Raw genomic sequence first — 20,594 nt, forward strand, 5'->3', positions numbered from 1 at the left:
TACCTTCTTAATTTGCTGTGAACTTGAAACCACTAAAAAAAAAAAAAGTCTTATTAAAAAAAAAAAAAAAAAAGAATCTCGCTCCAACTATGGAATCAGATTTGCTGAACTTGAAACCAGCCTAATGTGGCCTCTGACAAGTTAATTAACCTCTCTGTGCCTCAGTTTCCACATCTGTAAAGCAGGGATAATAACAGTCCTGACCCATAGAGTGGTTGTGAGTGTTACAAGACAGTGCATGAAAAGCATGTAGCCCCGTGTCTACTGAAAAAGAGAGAGAGATCTGAGTTATTTACAACTGGTTTGTTGAACAGTCTGAACAAGTGAGGAACAAACAGGAAATGGCCTGATCTTCCTCCAACCCTGGGCTTCAAATAAGTTCTTCCACATCTTCCTTCTCTGCCCCTTGACAACATCTCAGCAAGCCAGCTCCCCTTAGCGCATGGGGCAGTTTTAACTACAAGAACAAGCCCCATTTCTATAAAGATGACTCACTTCCAGGCATTAAGGAGTCCAATCCAGTCTCAGTCGAAATTCGAATCTCACATCCAAGCCAAACTCGCAGGCAGGCCCTGTGGCTGAGCCAGTGATGGAGGAGGGGCTTCGCGCCCCTTTCCTTTTCCCGCTTCTCTCACTCTTCCCTTCCTCTCTGGGGCGAGGGCGTGGGAGATTAGAGGCAGGGAGCAGAACATCTTTTTTCTTTTTAACTTAAGTAGTCCTGTGGCTGTCGCCCTCACTTGGCAATCCTCCAAATGCTGCCCCTCTCAAGGTCCACATTTTGTGGATTCTTTGGAGACCCCCCTGGGGCCATGCAGACTACAGAGTTTCTTAACCTGGGAGATACATTCTTTGCATAATCTCTCGCAACCCATCCTTTCTGTTTCATCTCCGCTGCACCCCGTCTCCCTGCCCTGATCTTTGCCCCCGCTTCTCTTTCTCTATGCCCCCAGAGCCTGAACCCTCTGGACTGTGCCTCCGGGGCTTCCTTGCTCACTGATCTCCCGGTTCCGCCCATGGAGACAGGAGGGTGGGAGCCGGGCTGCCCCGCCTCCCAGCACCAGGCGACACTGTCTGTCCCCTTGACCTCTGTCCTTGGAACGGGAATGGCTCTCTGATGTCGTTAGTCCCCAGGAGCCTCAACATTCACCTGAAGTAGCACCTTCAGAAAAATTCTTCAGGGAATTCCCTGGCGGTGTAGTGCTTACGACTTTGTGTTTTCACTGCCGAGGGCCCAGGTTCAATCCCTAGTCAGGGAACTAAGATCCCACAAGCTGCATGGAGCGGCAAAAAAAAAAAAAAGGGAAAGATAAAAGTTAAAGAAAAAGGAAAAAAAAGAAAGAAAAATTCATCAAAAGGCAGCACATAGAGTTCCATGTCAGAAACAGTTATCGACAACGTGTAAGTCTGACAAAGGACGTGCGCAAAGAATATACACAGAATTCCTACACGCCAACAAGAGAAAGATAACATGAAAATGGACTTGAATAGGCACGTCTCAAAAGAACGCATCAAAATACCCTCTTTCATGCGTTTCATAAACAGACAGAAAGGGGTCGATCTTGTTTGTCATCAGAGATATGGCCGCACACCCACTCGTGTGGCGGAAGGGGAAGTCGTGGAAAATACCAAGTGCTGGCTAGGCTGCGGGGCAACCGGGACTCCCCCACGCGGCTGGGGGAGGGGCAAGGGGTGTGAGCATTTTGAAAAGGTCCTTGGTGTGTCCACTGACATTGAAGATACACACACCTGATGCTCCGGCAGTTCCACTCCCAGGAAAGCAACCAATGATCGTGAAAAGACAGGTACAGCCCCAAACTGGACATGGCACACATGAGTATTAACAACTGAATGAATCAGTGAATTGTGGTGCAGCAGTGAGAAGCAGTGGTCTACATGGAAATGCAACACACGTACGACTCTTACAAATATAATGTTGAGTGAAAGAACAGAGAGTCAAAAGAAGACACACTATATGATTCCATTTACAGAAAGTTTAAAAGCAGGCAAAACTCCTCTCAGCTGTTAGAAGTCTAGGTAATGGTTATCGAGGGTGGGGTGGGGCAGACGGGGAGTATGAGTATCTGAATGGCAGGAAAGGGTCTGTTTCCTAATCTGGGGCTGATAACACAGAGGTGCTCAGTTTGCAAAACCTCCTTGAGCTGTACACGGACGTGCATGTTTCTGCAAGTATTTTATACCTCAGTAAAAAAAGCTCTCTTTGTTCTTTTCAACAAGCGGTGCTGTAACACTTGGATCTCCGTGTGGAATGACCCTCAGCCCTTACCTCCTGCCACATTATAGCATTAACTTGAAGTGGATCAGAGTCCTAAATGTAAGAGCTAACACTATGCAACTTTGAGAAGAAAAGATAGGAGAACATCTATGTGCACTTGTGTTAGGCAAAGATTTACAAGCTACAACACAAAAAGCACCCAGTATAAAAGAAAAAAAATTGATAAATGGGACTTCATCAAAGTTTTAAAACTTTCATTCTTCAAAAGACTGTTTAAAAAATGGAAAGACAAGCCATAGTCTGGGAGAAAATACTTACAAAGTACATATCTGACAAAGCACTTGTGTTATTCAGATTACATAAAGAATGTGCTCTTCTTAATAACTGATAAGAAGATTAAAAACAAAAATTGGCAAAATGTTTGAATAGACACTTCACCAAAGATATACAGACAGCAAATGAGCACATGAAAAGACTCTCAATAGCACCAGTCGTTAGGGAAATGAAATTAAAACCCCCTGAGATACCTCTGCACACGTAATAGATTGGCTGAAATTCAGAAGACTTCCAATACTAAGTCCTGGCAAGAATGTGGAGGAAATGGGACTCTCGTACACTTCCAACGAGGATGCAAAACGTTACAAGCACTTTGGAAACTTTTGCCAGCTTCTTACAATGTTAAACACACACTTACCATATGACTCAGCTCTTCCACTCCTAGATACTTGCCTAAGAGAAATGAAAACATATGTCCACACAAAGATCTGTATATGAACATTTATAGCCCCATTATTCATAATCACCCCAAAATAGAAACAAAATGTCCTTCCACAGAGAATGGATAAACAAAGGTACATCCATGCAAGGGTACACTATCCAGAAATAAAAAGGAACAAACTGCAGACAAATGCAAATTTGATGCCGAATATCCCTTCTGGGGGGCGCCCCATCTCTAAAGGGGTCTCTGGGCCCCACTTCACCTGGTTTGAGTGCTCCCCGCGGGCCAGTGACCCCACTGCTTCTACAGAACTCCCACTTGACCCCATCCCTCTCGAGTTTCTACAGCGGGTTGGCAGGTGCCACTGGGGTAAGGGCCTCAGAACCAGTTTAGACTTCTTAGCAAAGCCCAGAATGGATTTCTGGGAGCTGCTGGTGCTCTTCTGACAATGTGGCAGGTGCTTCTTTGCTGTTGTCCTCGGCTTTGGGGTCTTAGCTGAAGTTCAAATGCTCCAGGGAACATTTCCGTAGTGGCTGACAGTGGGGCCCTCATCTGCTCCCACCTGTTGGTGTGCCCACGGAAACAAGTGACACATAGCCATCACTTGTTAAGTGGTTTTCAAAAATAGCTGGTTGGTTGGCTGAATCAGACCAGACAGCTGTTTCTGAAGAGTTGCAGTGAATAAATAAAAACTGCAGTGCACCTGAAGTAAACCCTAACCATTTCCTGCCTAACTCATGGGGCTCCACTAGGATGAAAGAATCTGTGTTTGCAGCATCCCTCATGTGCCCACGAGACAGCAACCCCAGATTCATGTAGAGAATAGTCTCCTAACCATATTTATCCTTGATGGTCACGAGTATAACCCTGGAAAAGTTGGCTTCTTGTGCCATGGCAACATTCATGGAGGATGAATATTTTTTTTATTGAAGTATAGTTGATTTACAATATTGCGTAAGTTTCAGGTGTACAGCACAGAGATTCAGATATACATATATATGTATATATATAACTTTAAATACATGTATTTATATGTATAATATATATTCTTTTTCAGATTCTTTTCCCTTATAGTTTATTACAAAATACTGAGTATAGTTCCCTGTGCTCTACAGTAGGACCTTGTTGGTTATCTATTTTATATAGAGTAGTGTGTATATGTTAATCCCAGCCTCCTAATTCCCCCCTGCCCCCCCCCCCACTATCCCTTGTGGTTACCATAAGTTTGTTTTCTATGACTGTGAGTCTGTTTCTGTTTTGGAAATAAGCTCATTTGTGTCTTTTTTTCTTTTAGGTTCCTCATATAAGCGACATCATATGATATTTGTCTTTCTCTGTCTGACTTACTTCACTTAGTATGATAATCTCTAGGTCCATCCATGTTGCTGCAAATGGCATTATTTCATTCTTTCTTATGGCTAATATTCCCTTGTGTATATATGGACCACATCTTTATCCATTCATCTGTCAGTGGACATTTAGGTTGCTTCCACATCTTGGCTATTGTAAATAGTGCTTCTATGAACACTGGGGTGCACATATCTTCTTGAATTACGGTTTTCTCCTTTCTTCTTTCTTGTGCCATGGCAACATTCAGGGAGGATGAATATTTTTAAAGCTGAAGGCATCTGACTGCTGGTTCCTCAATGAAAGTTGCTATAGCTCTTTAATAGGCAGCTGGGAAAAGAGAATCTGCCCAGCCTGGACTTTGTTGCTTCAAGTCTGAAAGGACCCCCGCCACCTTGCTAGAACTAATGCTTTCTCTGTGTAGTTGAGGACCTGGCTTCTGGTCATGAGTCCAGAGCCTGTAGCAGAGCCAGGGAGAAGATGCTGCCTCTGAAAGAGACATCCACAGAGAACCCAGGTGGCTGCATTGGGGTGCGTGAATGGACCTTCTGCATCTCGAGGAGCAGCAAAGCCCTTTCACAGAACTGTAGCAGGAAGGGGGACCCCTTCCAGGGCCCAAGAGTGAGCTCTTGTCTAACACTTGGAAATGATTGTCCAAGGAGACACACGTGCTGACAAAGCAAGAGACTTTATTGGGAAGGGGCGCCCAGGCGGAGAGCAGGAAGGTAAGGGAACCCAGGAGAACTGCTGTCCATGTGGCTCGCAGTCTCAGGGTTTATGGTGATGGGGTTAGTTTCTGGTTGTCTCTGGCCAATCATCTTGCTTGGCCCATATTTGGTGACTCGGGGTCCTTCCTGGTGGTGCGCGCATCACTCAACCAAGACAGATTCCAGCGCAAAGGACTCTGGGAGGTTTTCAGGACATTATTATGGGCTGGCGTCTCCTCCCTCCTCCTTTCGGCCCCTCCCGAATTCTCCCCGTTAGTTTTCGGTGGCAGCACTGTGTCCTTTATCAGAACCTCCTGTTGTGAGACAACTTAGGCAAGCTGTTATCATAGTGCCTGGCCAAGGCGGTCGGTTTTGGTCAACGGTTCCCTAACAGAACAACACACCGCCAGAGTCACCCATCTGCCCAGGGAACCCAAGAGGCTTCAATGTGAGTGAGGGGAGCGCCAGTGGGCTTCAGCCACAGGTCTCGCAGCCTGCTTCTGTGCACAGGACATGCTTCCCTCCACAGCTGAGCTGCGAGCGTCTGTCTTGTTCTTTCCAGGTATGAGCATTTGTCAGCCCTCCACAGCATCCTTACACTTGTGATGTTCACGGGTAACCCAATCCAGTTAAGAACATGCTCCCATTGCAGGTATTAGTGGGGGGCTCTTCATGATCCAAAATCCGATTTCCTCCTTGGCCAAGCCCCAGCTCCCCGGCCCTTCCTGGAATGGAGGCACTCTGCCCTCATTGCTCGTCCTGGAAATTCCTGCTGCTTCCTCGCAGTGAAAGCTGGGCTTGTCCAGTCAACACACTTGCTAGTTCACTAGTTCTTGACAACATCTTGTAGGACCAGCTGTTGTGATATAAGACTGAAGTTCCTCTTTCAAGTGTAAATACTTCCTAGCAGGAGAAGAATTGCAAATGGCATGCAAAATCAAATAATTTAAACCCATAAGCATTTTAGTCATGTCAGTTTCCACTCCTTGTGGTTTCCAAAGCTGGGGAAGTGAGGGCCTGGGAGAAAATTGACACGTTGCCTCACAGGCTGCTGGCATAAACCCCGCCATGGAGTCCTCCGCTCGCTGCCAGAGGCGTCTGGTTTGGTTTGGTTTTTGAACACTGATCTGATCACACTCCCACGCTTTGGCCAGAAAGTTCAGGACAAAGTCCAAGTATCTCAGCAGGGAACTCAAGGCCTTTCACAAATGACTCAAATACGCTGATTTAACCCAATCACTTGTCCACACCTGCCCTCATCCCCATCCTCCTGTGCAGCCTGCACGCCCAGCGATGGGACTAAATGCCACTCAGGAGGTGCCCATGATGTGAGAGCCTTCATGCCCCACTGCCTCACAACCCCCCCACCAGCTCCCCCCGCCCCCTCGATCCCCCATCTGCTCCCTCCGCCCCCCGGACCTCCACCTGCTCCGTCTGACTCCCTGGACTCCTGTCAGCCCTCTGACACCCTGCTTTGGAAGGAGCCCCCTCAGACTCCCTGGGCATAGAGTTATGCCTGAAGCATCTAGCGCATTCTTCTGTGAAGCCTGAGTGTCAGCTGAGGTCACCCTGTCCTTTGAGATTCCCCACATAGCCTGTGTCCCCACCCCACACTCTCCTCAGGATGCTGTGTCTGCACCTACTTTCTCACGGGGTCCCCATCTCCTGACCCTGGCCTGTGATGCCTCCTGTCCCCTGAAGGCCTGTCCTTCCCTCTGCCCTGCAAGGCCCAGGACGTGAAGTCCAGCTCCTCTGTCTGACCTCCCTCACCCACGGGGGTCCCTGCTGTAGAGCGGGCTTGGCTGAAGCAGTGAAATGAAGGAAGGTTTACGCTGTGGAGATTCGGTGGCTGGAAACCAGACACCTCTATTCCCGAAGGCCCCAGGGCTCTGCCCCTGGGAACCTTGCATTGACATTTATCCTTCCAGAGATTATTCCCATGTACATATTATACAGGTACTTTTTTTTTTTTTTTAAGAAAAAAGAGCTTATTCTCAGCGTACAGTCATGTATTTTGTTTCCTTCACTCAACAGGGTGAAAATTCTATGTTAATTAAATATTCTTCTTCAATGCCTTTGCCTTTGCACAGTATTCAATTTTCTGGATTATTACAATTGATCAAGTACTCTAATGTTGGGCATTTAAATGGAAAATTCTTTTGGCATTGACACTCAATCAGTCTGTTCTTTCCTGTAATATTTCTAAAATTGATCTTCTCATAAACACTGATTATTTCACTGTTTTCCTGGCACCACTGCAGCCCCGACCACTGTGCTATGAAGCTTATTGTTTTTCAGGCAGACAAATATTTACAGATGCCCATGGTCCTTGGAAGACCCAAAAGACATATATGTGGCTCTGATCTCAAAGGAGGGCACAGTCCTATTAACAGTCATTTTGATCGTATTAGTTTCCTGTTGATGGTGTAACAAATTGCCACACACATAGCGGCTTAAGACAGCACAAATTTATTATCTTATAGTTCTGTAGATCAGAAGTCTGACATGGGTCTCAATGGATTAAAACCAAGGTCTCGGCAGGCTGCATTCCTTTCTGGAGGTTCTAGGGGATAATCCACTACCTGGCCTCTTCCAGCTTTGAGAGTCTGTCCACAGTCCTTGGCTTATGGCCCCTTCCTCCACCTTCAGAGCCAGCAGTGCTGTGTTTCTCTGCACTCCCCACCCGTAGCCACTTCTTCCTCTGATTACAACTGGGAAAGTTTCTTTTTTTTTCTTTTCCATTATGGTTTATTCCAGGATATTGAATATAGTTCCCTGTGCTATATGATAGGTCCTTGTTGGTTATCTGTTTTATACACAGTAGTGTGTACATGTTAATCCCAACCTCCTAATATATCCCTCCCCCACACCTTTCCCCTTTGGTCACCATAAGTTTGTTTTCTCTGTCTGTGAGTCTGTTTCTGTTTTGTAAATAAGTTCATTTGTGTCATATTTTAGATTCCACATATAAGTGATATCATATGGTATTTAGTATGATAATCTCTAGGTCCATCCATATTGCTGCAAATGGCATTATTTCATTCTTTTTTATGGCTGAGTAATATTCCATTGTATATAGGTACCCCATCTTCTTTATCCATTCCTCTGTTGATGGACACTTAAGTTGCTTCCATGTCTTGGCTACTGTGAATAGTGCTGCTATGAACATTGGGGTGCATGTATCTTTTCTAATTATAGTTTTTGCTGATATATGCCCAGCAGTGGGATTGCTGGATTATATGGCAACTCTATTTTTAGTTTTTTGAGGAACCTCCATGCTGTTTTCCATAATGGCTGCACCAATTTACATTGGGGAAGCTTCTTTGATTCTAGGGGTTTGTGTGATTACATTGGGTCCCCCTGGAAAATTCAGGATAATCTCCCCATCTCAAGGTCCTTCACCTTAATCACACCTGCAAAATCCTGTCTGCCCTGTGACATAACATACAAGTTCCAGGGATGGGGGTGTGGACATCTGGGCGGGAGGGCATTACTCTGTCCACCACACGACATTAGCTACCATTTGTCAAGTAGTTGTTATTGTCAGTTTGAACGAAGCACTTTACAGGTGTTGTCTCATTTAACCCAGCCCCGAATCCATGAGGCAGGTACTATTATCCTCACTGGACAGATGAGGAAACCGAGACTGAGAGCAGTGATTTAAGAGTCGAGGTTAATTCTCATGAGTAACACAAGTCAGTGAGAACTGTGAGCTTTCTCCATTTATTTGTTTGTTTGTTTGCTTATTTATTTATTTAAAGACAACTTTAAAACCTTACCAGAGACCCGGAACTTTCTGGGGAGTTGCTGTTTATAACACTGAGCTGGCCTACTCGGTGTTTAATCCACAGTGTTTGTGAAGGGTTAGGGAACCCTCCACTGAAGCTGTCGAGCTGGGTCAGGTGTGGATGCCCCGACCACGGAGGCAGGGGCTTGGGCTGCCATTTTGTCAAGCTTAGCGCATCTTCCGTGGAACCAGACGTGGCTCTGTGGACTTACAGACCCCAGACTGCACTTGTGACAGCTGCTAGGTGTGCACTGAGGCCTCCATTTAAAAGGAAGTGGGGGCTGAGTGACTCCGCCGCCATCTCTTGGGGGAGATGAGTCTGATTCAGCCTCACGGGAGGTTACCCTGGCCACAGCCTCCAGAGAGAGCTGTCATGGGCCCTCAGGTCTCGGGTCGCCATCCATCAGGCAGGGGCACACGGGAAGTACAAAAAGGTCAAGTCCGAGTGACCTCCTGGTGCCTCCAGGGCAGGTGGGCTTTTTCTTCCTCAGGGGAACTGACAGGAGGTGACGTTAGCATCCCCAAAGAACAGGGTCGCCAGATTTAGGGAAAGAAAAAAACAAAGAACAAAACAGGATACCCAGTTAAATTTGCTTTGGATTCAATTTCAGATAAATGATGAATAATTTTTTAGTGTAAGTATGGTCCAAATAATGCATGTTTCCATACTTATACAAAACAAATATTTGTTGTTTATCTCAAATTCAAATTTACCCAGGCATCCCGTATCTTATCTGACAGCCCTATGCTGGATGGAAGACACACATTTCTAGCTCAGGCACCAAATTCAGTGAATCCAAGCCTCATATTCCAAACCCTCTAATTTTTTCTGTGGCTGCTTTTCAGATATTCTCTTTGGTTTTCAGCAGTTTTACCACGTTCTGTCTGGATGTGTTTTTTTTTTCATTGATACCACTTGGGCTTTATAACTCTTCTTAAATCTGAGGCTTTCTGTCTTCCATCATTTTTGGACAATTCTCAGCCATTGTCTCTTCAAATATTACTTTTGCCCCCATTCTCTCTTTCTCCTTCTGGGACTCTAATTACATACATTTCTTTTACATTCTTTTTGTATTTTTTAAATATTTATTTATTTATTTATTTATTTTTGGCCGCGTTGGGTCTTCGTTGCTGTGCGTGGGCTTTCTCTAGTTGCGGCCAGCAGGGGCTACTCTTCATTGCAGTGCACGGGCTTCTTATTGCAGTGGCTTCTCTCATTGCGGAGCACAGGCTCTAGGCGCTTGGGCTTCAGTAGTTGTGGCATGCAGGCTCAGTAGTTGTGGCTCATGGGCTCTAGAACATAGGCTCAGTAGTTGTGGTGAACAGGCTTAGTTGCTCCGCAGCATGTGGGATCTCCCAGGACCAGGGCTCGAACCCATGTCCCCTGCATTGGCAGGCGGATTCTTAATTAACTCTTTAATTTTTTTCTCTTCTTGCTTCAGTCTGGATGTATTTTTCTAATCTGCCTTCATGATTACTTATTTTCTTCACCTTGTATAATCTGTAGTTGAACTTAATTTTAGTTAAAATCAGTGCCTTAATTTTAGTTACTGTATTTTAAAGTTCTACAATGACCATTTATTGCTTCCAGGTTGCTAGTGAAAATATTCATCTTGTCATTTAATTTCTGGAACATATGACTCTAGTATTTTAAAGTTCTTAAGAGCCTGACAACACCAATATCAGAATCTCCAGTGGCTCTGCTTCTATTGTCCAATTTTTTTCTCTTGTTCCAATCTTGTCATTTTTTCACACCTGGTCATTTTTGATTGAATGTTGGGCATTGTGAAGGAAAATATTGAGAAAATGCCTTCCAGAAAGGTGGCAATCTTTGCTCTTAGTTGTGGACAAGGGAGCCCGTTTCCCCACATCATACAACTGGGTGTCACCATCTCTACCAAAGAGAACTTATCTTTGTATCTTTGCTGTATAAACCTTTTGGATGGTGTGGAGTTTAAGTTTTCACCTTTCTTTGACCCCTAGTGAGGTAGAGCCTTATTTCTTATGCTTATTGGCCATTTATATTTACTCTAAAGAATGTTTTCAGTGTAAACCTTCACTTGGGTCATGTATATTGAACATTGCTGAACAGATCTGGTGGATGGAAAAGGAAAACACAGCTGTGGATGAGTTTGTGGACAGCAGTATCTCTGTCACAAGTTCACCCAGTGACCCGATCAATTAAAAGAGCTCCAAACTATCAGTGCTGGCTCCTTTTTAAAGACTCCGACATCAGTTTCTTGACTGGTGGGAGCCAATTCCTACTTAAGCCGTTTGGGCCGTGAGGTGGTGAAGGGCTCTGTAACAAATGCAGTCATGAAGGGAGAAGCATGGTCAGAGTTCACGGTCCCGTGGAAAAGAGAGATGCCCAAGCTCGGAGCGGACAGCCACTCCGGTGTCCACTGTTCTTCCCATTTCAGTGGCCGTTGTCACAACGGGCAAAGGAGAGTGTTGCTTTTGCAAGTCATTGTACTCCTGGCTGCATTGTGTGCCAGGCAGCCCTCCTGGGATCTACTGTCTCGAAACCCCCATCCCTCACGGTTGCTCTCATGTAAAGAGCACGTAGGTGGCATCTTCTGCAGCAGAGAAGGGTTTGTGTCTGGGCATAGGTGTTTGCTTTCTAAATACCTCCCCCAGCATGGGCCAAAGCAGCTGGACTTGGGCATTTAATTAGTCATTTTTAAGATAAGGGGGTGAGGGCTTCCCTGGTGGCACAGTGGTTAAGAATCCGCCTGCCAATGCAGGGGACACGGGTTCAAGTCCTGGTCCAGAAAGATCCCACATGCCGCGGAACAGCTAAGCCCGTGCACCACAACTACTGAGCCTGCACTCTAGAGCCCGCGAGCCACAATTACTGAAGCCCGTGCACCTAGAGCCCGTGCTCTGCAACAAGAGAAGCCACCACAATGAGAAGCCCGCGCACCACCACAAAGAGTAGCCCCCGCTCGCCTTGTCGCAACTAGAGAAACCCAGGCACGGCAACGAAGATCCAATGCAGCCAAAAATAAATTAAAATAACTTTATTTAAAAAAATAAAATAAGGGAGTGGGCCAAGCATGCTTAGTTTAGGAGGGGAGAAGGAAACCTTCCTTTTCTCCTCAATCCCACACCAGTTCTCTCTGGGCTCCTTTGTGGTCACACAGGCGGCAGTTCCAGGGTCAGATCTGAGCAGCCCATGGTGCTGGGTTCCAGGAGGGATTTTCACAGTTAATGACCCCCCAGGTGGCCCTCAGACGTCCATCCAGTCAGTGAGTAATTGGGAGTTCCTGCTTGGGAACTGGACTTTCTGTCAATGAGAACTTGAAGACCAGCTTCCCACTGGCTCTAAATGGGCTTTTACGGCTGAGACTCCAGATGCAGGGCTTTTTGACAAAGGCTTTATACAGCAGTTAATGGCTGCAAGCAAACACTCAACCTCAGATGCTGAGCCAGTGCCAGATTCTTCGCTGCTATGGAGGCTCCAAGAGCAGTGTTTGTTCTCTGAAGTTGCTCTAAATGGGGACTATTTTACCGCCATAAATAACTGCTTTTCTTGCGGTGGGGGTTTGGGGGGGGCGGAGCAGGGGGACAGGTGAATCACAGCAAGGTATTTTTTTAAAGAAGAGAAACTGTAAACTTATTATGTCTCAAGAAATTTCCAAGGATGTCCCATATATTCCTTGTAGGAAATACCCTGTAATTTTCCAAACTTTCATGCCAGTTTTCCTCATTTTTTACTTTAATGAATGAGGCTTGCAGCCATCCCACGTTAGTTTATCTCTTTAACATTTTTTCCATATTGTTATTTGGAGACTAGCTTTCCCCACAGACTCCCTTCCACCCACACACGTGGTGCTTGAAACTGTCCGTCCAGATGGTCCTGGTGTGGTGGGCAGGGGGTCCTCTGGCCCCAGTGGCCAAGCCGTGCAAGCAGCACAGACACCCCTGGGTCCTGTGGATGGGCAGGGGGTGGGGGTGGAGGCTGCAGGGCATCAGGAAGTGGAGAAGGTTCTGTGTCACCCATCCTTACCCTGCGTGGCAATCACTGGGGAACTCAGGCCGAGCTGGGGCGGTGGCCTGGGTAGATGATGGATGGACGAGGCCTGCAGGTCTAGTGGGGGAGGGGATGTGGGCCCCTGGGCGGTGACACGTTCATATCAGCTGAGAATGTCATTGGAGCTGCTTCCGGCTTCAGACATGGCTGTGGAAACTCTCTAAAGAGACTCCTTCCCTGTTCTCCAGGGACGGGGGCGTGAACGGGAGCTTCCCCCGGCCCGCAGGTTCCGGGCCCCAAGTGATGGTTATAATCCTCCGTTCTTATTGGACACCGAATCCTGACTCTGCTGCTGGGGACTCCGGCGGGGGAAGACCCCCTGGGACTTCATGAAACTATAAAGGCTACTAGTCATGACCTCTAGACCGTTTCCTTTTTTGAGCAAAATAAGAAATACCAAACGCTAAGTTCTCGGGAGTGTGGAGCAAGGTTGGTGAGTGGGCCTGAGCCCCAGCTGCCTTCTCGGCCTCAGCGTCGCTCCTGTACAAGGACGACACCGGCTCTGCCCTTGCTGCAAGGAGAAGGGCCCGGCACACGAGATGTGCTCCAGAAGCCTGAGCTGCTGCTAGTATTTTACTTCTTAAATGTGAATAACGAATGTCACACTTGATTTGCTCCAGAGGCGGGAGGAGGGGAGCCGAAGGAGGGAGTCTGGAGGCAGGACCAACACGGAGGCACCACTGAGGCCGGACCACGGGGCTGCTCCCGGGAGCAGAGGGAGGAGCGGGCGAGGAAGGCCAGTCCCTCCAGGCCCCTGGCCCCGGGGCCCCAGCAACACCGGCCCTGCAGTCCTAACCTGCCCGTCCTCCACCTCCAGCCCCAGGTCCTTCCAGAACCCCCTGGACCAACTGGCAGACATTTGCCCCTCGGCCCCGGCTGCAGATCCTGGGAGGTCTACTGTTCAAGGCAAGGACCCCGGGCTCTGGCAAGGGGACCCATTCCCCCAACCGCGCACACGTGTGTGTGAGTCTGCCTCGTGGACGGGAGGAAGGGCTGGCTCACGGAGTCTCCCCAGAGGCCAAAGCCACCCCCTTGGATTGCCCACGGCTTCCAGACACACCCCAGATGTGGATGAGCCCGGCCTGCACCTGGAGGAAAGACCCCGGGCCCTGCAGGACAGAGACAGAGTCTGGCCAAGGCAGGTGCCGACCAGACCCCACCCCTATACCCTGCCATCATCGCAAACACCACATGGGGCTTTGGCCCAAGTTGGCCTCCCCAGCCCAGGGCTCCAGTTTTGGGTGCTGGGCAGGGTGGAGGAAGGGTGGGGAGAGCAGTATTGGGGGTGGGGTTGGGATGCTGGGCCGTGTGTGGGGATAAGGACCACGGTCGGGCCCCGGGGCTGATGGCAGCAGACAGGGCACAAACCCAGGGGTCATAGGTGTGAGGTCTGTGCCCACCTGGTCCTGGACGGGGGCAGCCCTCAGAGGTCTAGGCAAGGGCCCAGGGCCTGGCAGAAGGGCGGGGGTCAGGAGGGACAGGGAGGGGGCCTGGGAGGAGAATGGGGACATAAAAGGGGCCTGGGGGTGTGCGGGGACTACAGCGATGGAAGGAAGGAGGCCCAGATAAGCCAGAACGCGGCAGCTGGCCTCAGCCTCCCCTGCGCCCGGCCCAGGTGGGCACTTTCCCTTCCCCGCCCAAAGTGCTCCTCCTTCCCACCCACCCGTGGAAACCCTCCCCTGAGGCCCAGTAATCCGGCTGGGACTCCTCAGGCCCCTCAGTGCTGCTGTCTGTTATCCAAGCCCTTTAAGGCTTTGTGACTGTGTGTTATTCATCCCCCATCCCCAGCACTCACCCCAGAGCCGGGAGCCTGGGTCACCCACTCGCTCCCCCGCCCCCTGCACAAGGGCGGCCTGAGCCCTGCCAGGCTGCAGGCACTGAGCCCGATGGGCAGGCAGCGACCCCGCCAGCAGGTCCCTGTCTTTGCCAGCCTGACATCCCAGAGCGGAGACAGACGATAGCGGACACGTGGACCAGACAGGTGGACCAGAGGATTCCAGAGCGTGGGAAGGGCCACGATTATGAGAAACAGAAAACGTGACAGCAGGGTGGAGGTGACTTTGACTTGAGCGGGCAGGTTTGTCCTGGGCTAAGCCCAGCCTGGTGGACAGGCGGAGGAGGTGCTGGGTAAATGGACACAGGGGAACCGATGGCAATGGGCAGGACTTGGAGCCTCGGCTCTTTGGCTGGGAACCGGCCTGTTCCTCCTGCACCTGCCAGATGCTCCCCCACAGGGTACAGGATGCCATGATCCCAACCAAGGGGGAGGGCAGGTGTTCTCAGGACACGGTGCTCGCATCCTGGGAGCAGGCCTCACACTGCACTGAGCCCAGTGGGCCTATCGATGGGGACTGGGTGGGGCTGGTGGTCCCTCGCAGGGGCTCCCAGTGCCCGATGCCAGGTGGAGGGGGTCCCTGAGGCCTCACTTGCCTCCCCCCAGGGCCCCAGATCTGCGCTTGACAGGGAAGAGAGACCCCTAGAATAAGGTACCAGCTGCCCCAAGAGCTTCAGCGCTCCTAGAGGGGGACTCCAAATGCCACAGGTGACCGTACACGGGCAGGGAAAACCCTGCCCAGTCCTGCCCTGGGGAGGGGCCCCAGCGCGTCTAGGCGGTCTTTTCTCGGAGACACCCAGCCCTGCGCAAGCCTGCCTCTACCTGTGCCTCTTCCTGTCCTGCTCCCTGCTCCTCAGCCTCGAGGCCCCACGAGGGTCCAGCGGTCTCTCCATGCCAGGGAAACGCCCCCTCCAGCAGGCTTTTCGTTCCCAAAGAGCAGCCTGGATCCTGGGGTTCTCACCCAGTCTGTCCCCAGAGACCCCCGGCTGCTTCCTTAGACTGTTGGTGGGCTCTCGGGATGCCCTGGGAGCTCCCCTGTCGGAGCCACTGGACTTCTGTGGGGGACAAGGGTCCTGGAATTCCAGTTCTGAGCAGGTAGCCACCGGTGGGCCGTCCCCCATCAGCTGGTCCTCCAGCTGTCCCTGAAACTCTTCTCCCCTCTCTGCCCTCCCCTGGCCCTCCCCCGGCAGGCCAACCCTGTTCTGGTCCACTCTGGTTTTCCAGTTTCCGTCCGTGGAGTAGCACGGCCACCCCAGATCCAGGCCTGCTTGGATCTGGCCCCCAGCCCCTGAGCTGGCCTCTCGTGGCTCAGCAGGGGCTGTGTTCCTGCCCCCAGGCTGGTCCTGACACTGCCCCTCCTGAGGCAAGATCTCATCCGCTGCAGGCCAGCCCCTGACAGTCCCAGCTCTTGTCCTCTGTGTTGCGGAGCCGTGACCCTTGGCCTCTCCCCTCCGCCCCCACTGGTCCTTCATGAACAGCAGTCGGGGCAGCTGCCCTGCTGGGAGGTGCCCCCTTGAGCCTTCACTGCCTCCCGTGAACCCCAGCGTCAGTCCCTGAAGTCCACCTTGGGAGCCTCAGTGGAACCAACAGTACGAGGACCCTCTGGGACTCCACGTTTCAAACCAGGTGTTCAGGTCAAGAACAAAGCCCACGTGGATTGGTTCAGGTTCCCTGGAGAGTCAAGCCATGGCAAATAAATAATGCAGGGTAAAAAAAGGGGGAGAAAAGAAAGGCTTAACTCTCCTTTTTCTACTGAGGTATGAACCATAAAAAAAGGAAGAACAAACTTTGAAGCAGCAGTGATTTTGGAACAAACCCTGAACGTAGAAGGATGCTCTGGGGGGAGGGGAAAGAAATGGTATGCAACATCTTCCCTAGAAAAAGGGCAAGGGTCCCCCTGCCCCCTTCCTTCTGCAGACGCTGCAGGGCAGGCCCTGGCCTCGAGTGGTTTTTCCACAGCAGAGATGCGCTGAACCCACTGTCTTTGTGTTGAAGTCTGTGTGTCTCATCACCTGGCCATTTTGCATTCCTAAAACTCAGAATGTGGGTGTGTAGATGAATCTTTTAAAACTGTTCTTAGATGCAGCATTTGAGGTGAGGCCCCTTGATGAACTAGATTTTGGGGAGGAAAAGTTTAGCCAGGAATGCATGACTGGCCCGGGAGGGGCCCCTCTCATGGCCTCCGAGCACACAATCCCATCCACTGCAGGCTGACCACCGCCCCGCCCACCCAGAAACACAGGTGCCGAAGCCGCCCATGTGGGAGCAGCAGCTCCCCTCCACCGGAGCCCTTTCTACCCTCCCACCGACCCGCCCCAGCCCCCGGCTGACCCGGCACAGTACACTTAACACTCGCTGTGGTCCTGTTTCCTTCCATCTGAGGGATTCATCCATATCGGTTTTGTTTGGTTTTTTTTTTTAACATCTTTATTGGAGTATAATTGCTTTACAATGGTGTGTTAGTTTCTGCTTTATAACAAAGTGAATCAGCTGTACATATACATATATCCCCATATCTCCTCCCTATCCCACCCCTCTAGGTGGACACAAAGCACCGAGCTGATCTCCCTGTGCTATGCGGCTGCTTCCCACTAGCTGTCTACTTTACATGTACTTTACATGTAGTGTATATGTGTCCATGCCACTCTCTTACTTCGTCCCAGCTTACCCCGTATCGTTTTACGTTTTATTTTCATAGCTTGAACAATATACTAACTTACTGTACAAACATTAGAAAATATGGGAAAACAATAAATGAATGGCAGCTCCAATTCCTCTCTTCAGATGTTCAGAAATTGCCTCCAGTCACACACATACACGTGAGCCTGAATTTCTCGTTATGATGGCTTCTGCTGTGGTCTGAATGTTCTTGTCCCCTCACATTCATATGTTGAAACCTAATCCCCAACGTGATGGTATCAGGAAGTGGGGCCTTTGGGGTGATGAGGTCATGAGGGTGGAGCCCTCCCTCATGACCTCTCTCAATCCCTACCGATGAGGGGATCGGTGCCCTCATCAAAGAGACCCCAGAGCTCCTCGCCCCTTCCACCATGTGAGGACCCAGCGAGAAGGTGCCGTCTGTGCCCCAGGAAGCTCTCACCACACACTGACTCTGTCAGTGCCTTGACCTTGGACTTCCCAGCCTCCAGAAATGTAGAAATAAATGTGTTTATAAGCCAGCCAGTTAATGTTATACCAGCCTGAAAGGACTAAAACAGCTGTGTAACAAATTACCCCCAAAACTTAGTGGCGTAAAGCAGTCCTTTATTATTCTGTGGATCAGGGAAGGAATTTGGACCTAGTGGGGAGGTTTGGCCTCTGCTCCGTGATGTTGGGGCCTCAGCTGCAAGACCAGTAGGCTGGGGGCTGGAGAGTTGTCTGGGGTTTCCTTCTGTCACATGGTCAAAGGGGCTGTTCTCGACTTCTCGGGGGAGCTTTATGGGACAAGCAGACAGCAGTGGTTATGAATGGAGAGGGGCACCTCAGCCACGGGGGTACCGTCCTCAGGTTGGCTCGAATGGCTCGGAAAGAGGATTTACATCTCTGTTACCACGTGAACATCTATGACATGCGACGGCGTGCCCGGAGGCTGAGCATACACACTGCCATCGTCCTCCCTGCTCCCTTTTCGTGCTCACTCTCCACGTTGCTCTGCTTTCACACAGAGGATGGCATGTGCACTTGTCTGCATCACTGTCAGAGGCTTCTGCTGAAATACGCTTCGCAGTGACGTGGAAGCATCTTGCTTTATACACTCTCCTTGTCCGCCAGCTCTGTTTTCTAGGAGGCGTTGTCTTATTTGTCCACAATCATCCAAGAAGATAAAGGGGAGGAAAAGAGAGGGAGGAAGAGGGAGAGGGTTGTTATAATTGTTCTAATTTTCCTGGGAGGGAAGCGTGGTTTGTGGAGTCATATATCACCATGTTAGGTTTACAAATAAAGACACCAGAGGCCACTGGTGCTCAAACACAGGATGCAGACTTTCTGTCTGCAAATCATTTTTTTCTCAGGAAAATTAAATTCCGAAAATATTTGCACTGACAAAAAAAGTTTCTCTTCACATCTCTCATTTTTAGCTACATTCCTCATTTGTGTGTTGAGTTTGAGTCCCTTTTTTAAAAGTTTAAATAGGATAGGAAGCTATCCGTTGAAGTTGAAGCCAAGCTTAGAGGAAACGTCCTGTAGAGGGAAAGAACACCATAAATGTGACAGAGAAAGTGAAGAGAAAACCCCTTCCCCCATTTAAATGTCGTTGAAGGCAGACCCTCAGAAGCACCCTCCAGACTGTCAGGCTCCCCCTGGGGGTGGGAATGGAGGTACAGTCTAGAGGTGCTGTCTGAGGGGCACAGGTTGGGGCCAGCATGAAAGGAGGCCCGGGTGATGGAATGTTCTGGAAACAACCAGCGGCCGGCGAGAAAGCAAGTCTGCAGATTTCAAACCTGACCTCGGCCCATGCAGATATGCAAGCAGGGCATCAGCAGACAGTGTCTTTAACACAGAGCCACGATCCCGTTACCTCCCGGAGCTGGCGTGGGAGCAGGAGAGAATGCCTTTGGGATCCAGGGAGTGGAGCAGCTGCCGTGCCACGTGGCCCTGGGCCCAGGCTTCGGAGCCACTATCCCGTGGGGGTGCCTGCTGTACCGTGCAGGGTCATAGCACAGGCACCACGGGACCTGCCGCCCCTCCCACCGCCACTGCGACACCTGCATCCCTGTCCCCTGCAGGAGACACCTCCGCGCGGGCACCATCTGCCCCTTCACCCGCTGCTCAGCGCAGGGCAGGTCTGCCCAGTCACAGCTCAGCCTCAGGGAGAGCCCGTCATGGGCAGCACGGCAAGGGGACAGAGCGTGGCGTGCAGGGCTGAGGGCCGGGGTGCTGGGCCAAGACCCTCACTCTGAGTCCAGGCGCGGCTCTGCCTCAGCTACCGCATCCGAGATGCGCGGCCCTGCCCTCCACCCCACACCCACTGCGTCTCAGCTGCGCCGGGACACCGTCCAGCCCCAGCAAGGTTATCTCCCTCCTGGATCATGTCCTCCAACCAACACCAAACAAAAAAATCCTTCCGTGACCCACTTTCCCTCCGGCTACGGCGCATTTCTCTTTCCCTTTCCAGGAAACTTCTCAGCGAGCTGTCGACACTCGCTGTCTCTAATTCCTCTGCCATTCTCTCTCCAAGGCTGTCCGGCTTTCTTCCCCTGCGTGCCACCTAGGGGCTCTGGACAACTCTGCCCTCCAGCTGCTGACCCCGTCCTCCCTCTACCCCAGGCTGGCAGCCCCGTCCTGGCGCCGCCCTGTGCGCCGCCCTCTGCACGCTCTGGACCCCGTTGATCGTGCCTCCCGCAGCACCTTCATCACGGCCTCACCTGGGCTTCCTGCCCCGCCTCCACGGCTGGACCCCCTCACCTCCTTAGGGAAGGCCGGGGTTCCGTCCTGAGCCTCTTCCCTTTTCCATCAGCGCCTCCTCCTTGATGGCCCGTTGGTCTCCTGGCCTTAAATGTCAGGACCCCCAAGCACACGTCTCCCACCCACTTTTGCACGGCCCGGGCCGCCGGTTCTCAGCACCAAGGCTGAAAGCAGCTTGAGCCCAGCGTGTCAGCACAGAGCGTCCCAGTGCCCCACGCCTCCCCAGTCTCACCCGCCAGGAAGTGGCAGCCCCACAGCACAGGCCACACATCCGAGTCCCCTGGACTCCCCTCCTTCTGTGCCCTGTTACTCGGAAGAGTACCCACTGGGGGCCACTGTTCCCACCATGACTGCATGACCCTGGTCCCTGTCATCACCGCCTCTGGATTATTGCAAACAGCCCCCTCCTGAGTCCCTGCGTGGCCCCTGCAGTCTCGCCTCAATACATAAAAGAGTGACCCTTTCAGACAGAGGCCAACGGGGTCCCCCACGGCCCCCTCCAGCCTCATGCAGAGAGAGAGCCAAAGCCCCT

General features: G+C 50.7%; 1 protein-coding gene across 10 annotated transcripts in view; it reads left to right on the plus strand.

Moving 5' to 3' along the window:
- Window positions 1–20,594, plus strand: part of TM2D3 (TM2 domain containing 3) — a 187,458-nt gene that overhangs the window by 74,941 nt on the left and 91,923 nt on the right. For 2 of the 10 annotated variants that reach the window (XM_082448820.1, XM_082448827.1), the window contains one exon: window positions 13,643–14,186. The exons of the other annotated variants lie outside the window; for them this stretch is intronic. In XM_082448820.1, coding sequence (XP_082304946.1) covers window positions 13,643–14,171 — 529 coding nt within the window. In that variant the 3' untranslated portion in view covers window positions 14,172–14,186. Of the gene's footprint in view, window positions 1–13,642; window positions 14,187–20,594 lie in introns of those variants that run through there. 10 annotated transcript variants of the gene reach the window in all.

The sequence above is a fragment of the Balaenoptera physalus genome (genome assembly GCF_965194825.1).
Source record: "Balaenoptera physalus genome assembly, chromosome: 2".
Classification (NCBI taxonomy): domain Eukaryota; kingdom Metazoa; phylum Chordata; class Mammalia; order Artiodactyla; family Balaenopteridae; genus Balaenoptera; species Balaenoptera physalus.